The sequence below is a fragment of the Sapajus apella genome, unplaced genomic scaffold (assembly GCF_009761245.1).
Source record: "Sapajus apella isolate SASKATOON/1434 unplaced genomic scaffold, GSC_monkey_1.0 scaffold61, whole genome shotgun sequence".
NCBI classification, from domain to species: Eukaryota; Metazoa; Chordata; class Mammalia; order Primates; family Cebidae; genus Sapajus; species Sapajus apella.
Window position 1 is genome coordinate 5,418,003 of NW_022437001.1, and position 9,279 is coordinate 5,427,281.

The 9,279-nt window shown below is 38.1% G+C and overlaps 1 protein-coding gene across 2 annotated transcripts in view; it reads left to right on the forward strand.

The window, feature by feature from the left end:
- PRMT9 (protein arginine methyltransferase 9) overlaps positions 1-7,038 on the forward strand; it is a 47,866-nt gene extending 40,828 nt beyond the window's left edge. The window contains exons 10-12 of one of the 2 annotated variants that reach the window (XM_032246434.1): positions 636-789; positions 5,154-5,276; positions 5,554-7,038. In XM_032246434.1, coding sequence (XP_032102325.1) covers positions 636-789; positions 5,154-5,276; positions 5,554-5,769 — 493 coding nt within the window. In that variant the 3' untranslated portion in view covers positions 5,770-7,038. The remainder of the gene's footprint in view (positions 1-635; positions 790-5,153; positions 5,277-5,553) is intronic. The other variant, XM_032246435.1, reaches the window with a different exon arrangement.
- Positions 7,039-9,279: the final 2,241 nt, after the last annotated feature.

A 9,279-nucleotide genomic window follows, 5' to 3' on the forward strand; every position in this document is an offset into this window, starting at 1 on the left:
TTTTTTTTTTTTTTTTTTTTTTTTTTTTTTTTTGAGACGGAGTTTTCGCTCTTGTTACCCAGGCTGGAGTGCAATGGCGCGATCTCGGCTCACCACAACCTCCGCCTCCTGGATTCAGGCAATTCTCCTGCCTCAGCCTCCTGAGTAGCTGGGATTACAAGCATGCGCCACCATGCCCAGCTAATTTTTTTGTATTTTTAGTAGAGACGAGGTTTCACTATGTTGACCAGGATGGTCTCGATCTCTTGACCTCGTGATCCACCCGCCTCAGCCTCCCACAGTGCTGGGATTTTTTTTTTTTTTTTTTTTTTAAGACAAAGTCTCACTCTGTCACCCAGGCTGTAGTGCAGTGGTGGGATCTTGGCTCACTGCACCTGCCACCTCTTGGGTTCAAGCAATTCTTCTGCCTCAGCCTCCCAAGTAGCTGGGACTACAGGTACATGCCACCATGCTTGGCTAGTTTTTGTATCTTTTGTAGAGATGAGGTTTTGCCATGTTGCCCAGGCTGGTCTTGAACTCCTGGGCTGAAGTGATTCACCGACCTTGGCCTCCTAAAGTGTTGGAATTATAGGCATGAGCCACTGTGGCCCAGCCCCAAAAGCTTTTTAATGTATATATATATTTTTTTTCTTTAGGTGTTTACTACAATCCGGAGGCAAGATCTTTCCTCAGTATGTGCTGATGTTTGGGTTGCTTGTGGAATCACAGACGCTCCTAGAGGAGAATGCTGTTCAAGGAGCAGAACGTACTCTTGGATTAAATATAGCACCTTTTATTAACCAGTTTCAGGTAAGTGTCTAGAGAGGCTCAACCAGGACGTTGTTATCCACAGTTTACCTCTGCTCTCTTTAGTTTTAGTCACTGTGTTTAGCTGGATTAAAATAACTAAGTAAATAAGAATCCCAGCACTTTGGGAGGGCAGGGCGGGTGGATCACTTGAGGTCAGGAGTTCAAGACCAGCCTGGCCAACATGGTGAAATCCCATCTTTACTAAAAATATGAACAAATTAGCTGGGTGTGGTGTGGCGCGCCTGCAATCCCAGCTACTCTGGAGACTGAGGCGGGAGAATCACTTGAACTCAGGAGGGAGGAGCTGCAGTGAGTCGAGATCATGCCACTGCACTCCAGCCTGGATGACAGAGCGAGACTGCATCTCAAAAAAAAAAAAAAAGTTTATAGATACTCCTCTGTATCACTGTTATAAATGGAAGAAGGGTCCTAGGTTTTAATCTTATGAAAAAGAGTGGTCTTTGTCCAAAAAAGATCTATGTTCTAAACTTGAACCCTTACCTTGAGACCTCAGGCTGGTAGCTGATAAGTATCAACAGGTAATGGTCAGATTCTAGACAGACTGCAGAGAGCAGGAATGCAGGAGCCTAGGAAAACAGAGCTCAAGGCAAAGGGGTTAGTCTCTGTTTCAGAAATACAGAGTCAAGATTTAGAAATGGGCCAGGCATGGTGGCTCATACCTGTAGTCCTGGCACTTTGAGCAGGGCAGATTGCTTGAGCTTGCAAGTTTGAGATGAGCCTGGGCAACATGGGGAAACCATCTCTACAAAAAAATACAAAAATTATCTGGGCGTGGTGGTGCATGCCTGTAGTCCCAGCTACTTGCCGGGCTGAGGTAGGAGAACTGCTTGAGCCTGGGAGGTAGAGGTTGTGGTGAGCTGCAACCACACCACTGCACTCCAGCCTGGGTGATAAAAGCCAGACCTTGTCTCAACAACAACAAAAAAGATTTAGAAATGAGCCAAAACTGGCACAGACACTAGCAATAGAATACAAAATAGTGGGAGTGGATGAAAGGTCTAGGGAGGAAGTTTGGGCTAGGAGACTGGGATAGTAAGGAGGTGGGATCTGTCACGTAAACCGAAACATAATTTTGGGAAGTTAGATGGTGAGTACAGAATTAAAGAAGTTATAGCTAACTTTTAGGTCTTCCATGAGCAATACCTGCTAAACAAATATAAATTAGTTGAGAAATGTTTTTCAGGGCTGACAAACTGTGGTTTTACAGTTTGTTTAATCTCAGTTTTCTGAAGGGTTTAATAGAGAATACAATTACCAGAGGGTAGAGAAGTTTATTTCTTTGTATGGTCCCAGAACACCATCTCCTATCTTTCTGCCTCATTTGCTCTTGATCATAACATCAGCAGTTTTTTGATTCTGCCAGAATTTACAATATATTGATCCTGCCATCTTTTCATTGTACTTCTATCTCATATCCTCTTTTCCCTGAACAGCTTAATTTTCATGGACTATATTTTTTATATAATTATGTAATTTAAAAATAAAATTCTTTTCAGTTTTTCTACTGGCCTTAAAAAACCCTACCTTTGTTAAACACAACTCTGCATTCTCTACACTAGTACTGCTACAGCTGGCCCCTGACACTGGAGTCTCACTTCAACTGATGACCTCTCATCTCAAGAAGCTCCATAATCTTTCCTGGCAATTTTACATTTTGTAGACCATTCACTCATTTTCATAGATGTTATTGTCTCCTCTCCTTTAATATGATGATTATCTGACTATTATAGACAACTGACTGAACCAATGAAACAAAATGAAAAGTTTTAACAGAAAACAACTATATTCATTTAACAAATGTTTACTGAATGTCTACTACATGTAGACATTTTAGATTTTGGGAATATGGCTATGAAATTAAAAAGAGAAGTTCCTTCACTCATGGATTTAGCATTTATTTGCATTGGAAGAGACGATAAACAAAAGACTGCTGTGATAGACGGTGAGAAGTGCTTAGACATAAAGCAGGCTAAGTGAGTTTGGAGTATGGGATATACTATTTTCTATAGGTTACCCCTAAGGAAAGGACTCATGGGTAAGTGATAGTTAAAAGAGACTTGAAAGAAATAAGGAAGCAATCACACAAAGGATCAGCAAGCGTAAATAGCCTGAGGCAAGATCATGATTGGCGTATCAGAAATCCCAAGAAGACACCAAGAGGGAGAGTGATGAGAGATGCAGAGTATTAGGGGCCAGATGTAGACCTTCTGGCCATTGTAAGGACTTTGGTTTTTGCTCTGAAAAGGGTAGTAAACAACTGGAAGGTATTGAACAGAAGCTTGGCGTGATGTGACTTAACGTTTGCTTATGATTGCTATGGTTGCTGTGTTAGGAATAAAACACTGGTGAGACCAGGCAAAGGCATTAAATTATTGTAGTAATCCAGATGAGAGGTGTCAGTGGCTTTGACTGTAGTAGTAGCAGTGAAAGTGTTGCAAAATGGTCAGATCCTAGATATATTTTAAAGGTAGGGCTGGGTGCGGTGGCTCATGCCTGCATTCCCAGCTCTTTGGGAGGCCAAGGTGGGAGGATTGCATGAGCCCAGGAGTTCAAGACCAGCCTGGGCAACAAAGTGAGACTGTCTAATTACAAAAATTAGCTGGGCATGGTGGTATGCCCCTCTAGTCCCAGCTACTTGGAAGGCTGGGGTGGGAGGACTGCTTGAGCCCAAGAGGTTGAGGCTGCTGTGAGCTAAGGTTGTGCCACAGCACTACAAGTCTGGGCAACAGCAAGACCTTGTCTCTGAAAATAAGTAAAGGCAGAATTTTTGATAAGTTGTATGTGGGCTATGAAGGAGGACTCCCATTTTTTTTTAGGTGAAAGTACCTGGAAGAATAGTTCCCATTTACGGATTAATAGGCAAAATAGGATCACGCTTTGTGTGTAGCTGTAGTCACTGAGCATTTGGGTAAAAATTCAGAGAAAGCTCTGGGCTGAAGATTTAAATTTGGCACTTAGCAGCATGTAGCTGGTATTTAAGGCCGTAAGACTGGATGAAATACCATGGGGGGCATGTAGATAAAGAGGGCTGGGAACTGAGCTCTAGATCGGTTATATAGAAGGAGCTAGCAAACATGACAGGAGGACCAGGCATGGTGGCTCATGCCTGTAGTCCTAGCACTTTGAGAGGCCAAGGAGGGCAGATTGCTTGAGTCCAGGAGTTCAGACCAGCCTGGACAACATGGCAAAAGGCTGTCTCTACAAAAAATACAAAAATTAGCCAGATGTGGGGGTGGGCACCTGTAGTCCTAGCTACTTGGGAGGCTGAGGTGGGAGGATCACTTGAGCCCAGGGGGCAGAGGTTGCAGTGAGCAGCGATCCCACCACTGCACTCCAGCCTGGGCAACAGAGTGAGACTCTGTCAAAAAAAAAAAAAAAAAAAAAAAAAAAAGACAGGAGTGGGCCAGTAAAGTTAGTGTGAGAGAAAAGTTGGGGCCAACTACGAGGTATGGGTTCAGCAGTGTAGGGATTAGGAGACAGGTGATAAGAGGTGACATGGGAATCTAGGGCTTCTTTTGGTGTTGATGTAAAAATAGGAACAAAAGGCATAACGAGGAGTCTTAGAAATGGCATGGGGTCACTGTTGAGTTTTTATGGGGAAGAAAGATTTTATGCTTTCAAGGATGCCCAGGGAGAGGTGAATGTATCTGTGTCCTGTTTTGCCTTACTCAAAGAAAAGTGTTTTTTAAATGACAGTTTCCTTTCTGTTTCAAATGATGAGATTAAAAATTATTAGTATTAATAGTAGCATTCCATTGCTACTAAACTTGATAGAACACTTAATAGTGATTCGCAACTTCGTACATTGGAAACATCTGTGGATCCTAACTCCAGATGATGGGGGGGTGACCTGAACATTTGGGCTTTTAAAAACCTCCCCAGGTGATTTTAATTTGTAGCCAAGATTGCGAACCACTGCCTTTTAGAAATAAACTTATTTTCCAAATGAAATTCACTATTGTTTGGCATAATTTCTGAAACAATTCATTTAGTATTGTACTATTATTTCATAAGCAAATCTTTGACTTAAAAATTTTAGAGCTGTTTGGCTTAAGTAAAAATTTAATCTGCTCTCATCCAAATGAAAGATCCTACAGGTAATGGAAACCACAGCAAATTATCTAACCTGTCTAAACCTTGGTTTGTTCATTCTTTCTGTACTGCAACAATGAAAGCCAGCCTTAGCTTGATGGGGGAATATAAAGGAGGTAATGTAAAAAGTAATCTATCATACTGAGCCAAGTGTCAAAGCAAGCCCTGACCACAAAAGGAATACGTAAAAGTGAAAAGCTTGAGCTCTGACTACAAAACAAGTGAAAGTGAAAAATTTATACTTTCTTTAGGTACCTATACGTGTATTTTTGGACCTATCCTCATTGTCCTGTATACCTTTAAGCAAGCCAGTGGAACTCTTAAGGCTAGATTTAATGACTCCATATTTGAACACCTCTAACAGAGAAGTAAAGGTAAGTACAACACAAAAAATGATTTTGTTTAAAATAATTAACTTAGGTAATACTTTGTATACATAGTTTTAGCTACTTTAAAGATTTAAATCTTATTTTCTAAACAATATACAAAAATGGATATAAGTAAATATTAGTGAATAAAATAGGTTAATATTAATACAAATTGGGTGTGAAATGAATTTTAAAATAATTTTTTGTATTTAAAAGTAAAAAAAGACTTATCTAAGTCTTCTCTATGTACTCTGATATTTTCATAATTTCTTAATTTTCATAGGTACACGTTTGTAAATCTGGAAGAGTGACGGCTGTTCCATTTTGGTATCATATGTACCTTGATGAAGAGATTTGGTTGGATACTTCAAGTGAAGCCTCCCACTGGAAACAAGCTGCAGTTGTTTTAGATAATCCCATCCAGGTTGAAATGGGAGAGGAACTTGTACTCAGCGTTCAGCACCACAAAAGCAATGTCAGCATCACAGTAAAGCAATGAAGAGCAGTTTTTCAATGAAAACTGTTTAAATACAGCATCAAGTACAAAAATTCTTGTTTTAATTACTGGGAGTATATAAAAATTCCTTGTAATGGTCAAATATTTTAAAAAATTGACATTAATAAAGCATATTTTAAAAGATCCTAAAGAGTAGCATTATTATAGAAATACTGCTGCAGACTTGCTTTCTAGAAAAGGATACATCACTAGTTTTTTGAATTAGGAAACTTTTTTTGCTTGACTTTATGGAATAAGGATTTTAATAGTCTCATTTTATTGTCATGTGTCAGTAAACAAAACTTTAAATTTGTAGGCATCTTGGCCTTTTTTCTTAAATCCAAACTTGCAATTGGGAAACACTGAAAGGCTTCCAGTGAAGACTGAGGGCTATGGTTAACTGTAAATTCTGCTTGCTTCCTTTAAATACTTAGTGTACATCTGAAACATTTCAGGTTTTGTTTTGAGAATGCAAACGTGAATAAGAATTTAAGCTATAAGCTAAATGTAATTAAAACAGTAAAGGTGTCAGGGAATAAATCTTTAGGAGGCAACATTTTTCTTGGTCTTCTTTGGCAAAAGAACATTTAAAAGCTGGTAACAAAGCAAAATTAAATTGAAGAAAATTAATCCTAAACTATTTTTCAAAGTTTTGATTTGGATGCACAGTAAGTATATTAATTGATCCAATTTTTATAGACTTTTGAAATAAAGGAAGATCATTATCATGCCTCCTATATGCTGTATGCTCTTTGTAAGTCACAAAGAAAGTAAGACACATCTTTGCTTCAGACTACCTATTCTCGTTATCTCTATTGTTATACTACCCAGCTTTATTTTTAAAATAAGTTTTATTGCATACATTTAAGGTATATGAGGTGAAGCAAAGTAATATATCCATCATCAGTTACCCATCTATTTTTTGTTCTTGACAAGAGCAGCCAAAATCTACTCATTTAGCATGAATCCCAAATACAGTACAATTTTATTACCTAAAATCCTCATCCTCATATTGTACATTAGATCTCTAGACTTGTTCATCTTCCGTATCTGCTACCTTGAATCCTTTGAGCTATACTTCCCCATTCCTCCCAGCCACCCATAACCAGTTTTGTTCTTTATATATATATATTTTTAAGATTCCACATATATGTAAGATTGTACAGTATCTTTTTTTCTGTCTGGCTTATTTCATTTTAGCCCAGTGTCCTTCAGGCCTATGCATGTTGTAGCAAATGGCAAGATAACATTGGTTTTTTTTTTTTTCGGGCTGAATAATATTCCGTTGTGTATATGCACATATATATATACACAGTTTCTTTATTCATCTGTCAACGGACAATTCAGTTGTCTCCATATGTTGGCTACTGTGAATGCTGCAATGAACACAGACCGCAGATATATTTACAAGGTGGTGATTTCATTTCCTTTGAGTATATGCCCAGAAGAGGGATTGCTGGATCGTATGGTAGTTTTATCTTTCGTTAGAAACTTCCATTCTGTTTTCCACAATGGCTGTACCAATCTACATTCCCAGCAATAGTGCACAGAGTTCCTTTACTCCACACCATCGTAACACTTGTCTTTTTTTTGATAATAGCTAGCTTAACTGGTGAGAAGTAGTAGTTCAGAGTAGGTTTGACTTGCATTTCCTTGATGATTATGTCGAGCACCCTTTTCTATACCTGTTGGCCATCTCTGTCTTCTTTGGAGAAATGTCTATTCAGGTCTTTTGCCCCTTTTGAAAATTGAGTTGTATGAATTCTTTATAAATTTTGGATATTAACCCTTTTTCAGATGTATGGCTTACAAATATTTTTTATTCAATCTGTAGGCTATTGTTTAATTTTGTTGACTTTTACTGTCAGAAGCTTTTTAGTTTGATGTAGTCACATTTGTTTTTGCTTTTGTTGACTGAGCTTTTGGTGTGATATCCAAAAAATCATTGCCAATGGTCAGTGTCCAGGAACTTTTCCATGTTCTCTTCTAGTTTTATAGTTTCTGTTCTTACATGTAGGTCTTTTATCCACTTTGAGTTGACTGTTTTGTAGGGCTAAGGGTCCAATTTCATTGTTTTGGATGTGGAAATGCAGTTTTCCCAACACCACTTAATGAAGATTGTTCTTTCCCTGCTGTGTCTTCTTGGTGTCTTTGTCAAAAGTTGGTTGACCCTATATGTTTGGATTTATATCTGAGCTCTTTATTCTGTTCCACTGGTCTATGTATGTGTTTTTATACCAGTACCACACTGTTTTGATTACTATAGTTTTGTAATGTAATTTAAAATGAAGAAATGTGTGCCGGGCGCGGTGGCTCAAGCCTGTAATCCCAGCACTTTGGGAGGCCGAGGCAGGTGGATCACGAGGTCAAGAGATCGAGACCATCCTCGTTAACATGGTGAAACCCCGTCTCTACTAAAAATACAAAACATTAGCTGGGCATGGTGGTGCGTGCCTGTAATCCCAGCTACTCAGGAGGTTGAGGCAGGAGAATTGCCTGAACCCAGGAGGGGGAGGTTGCGGTGAGCCGAGATCGCGCCATTGCACTCTAGCCTGAGTAACAAGAGTGAAACTCCGTCTCAAAAAAAAAAAAAAATTAGGAAATGTGATGTCTCCAACTTTTTTCCCTCAGTATTATTTTGCCTATTCAGGGTCTTTTATGGTTACATACGAATTTTAGGATTTTTTTTTTCTATTTTATAAATAATGCCATTGTAATTTTGATAGGATTGCATTGACTCTGAATTGCTTTGGGTAGTGTGACCATTTTAACTATTAATAATTTTTCCCATGAGCACAGGATATCTTTCCATCTATTTGTGTCTTTAATTTCTTTCATCAATATTTCATAGTTTTCAGTGTACAGATAGATCTTTTACTGCCTTGATGTTAAATTTATTCTTAAGTATTTTTTTTATACTATCATAAATGGCATCTTGCTTTTTCAGTTCGATCATTATTTATGTATAAAAATGCTAGTGTTTTTTGTATGTTGATTTTGTATTCTGAAACTTTACTGAATTCACTTGTTCTAACAGATTTGTGTGTGTGTGTATCTTTGGGGTTTTTACATATAGCTCACTTTTACTATTAATAGAAATGTTTATAATAGTGGACAGAAAAAAGACTGTATAATTGTGAACCACTATATATATATATATATATATATATATATATATATATATGGAGCAAAGGTTTTGAGAAACAATACTTATCTTTGCTTTCTGTAACATACAATGCATTTTCTATTTTATTTTCATTATAAAATGTCAAACATGACCCAGTGGGGTTGTGATAAGCAATTCGAGAAACCCCATCCTAGGTAATAAAGTTTTCCCAAATAGCACCTACATGTCTTCTGACTGTGGTTTCATGAGTAATTAAGACCACTCAGCCAAGATTTACATTTGCTGCCACCTTTAATAGCACTGATGAAAAGTAGTACTTTTTTTTGGACTGACTTCTTTTTCACTGTGCCTCTAATCAAGAAATTTTTGTTAAAACATTAAGAGTT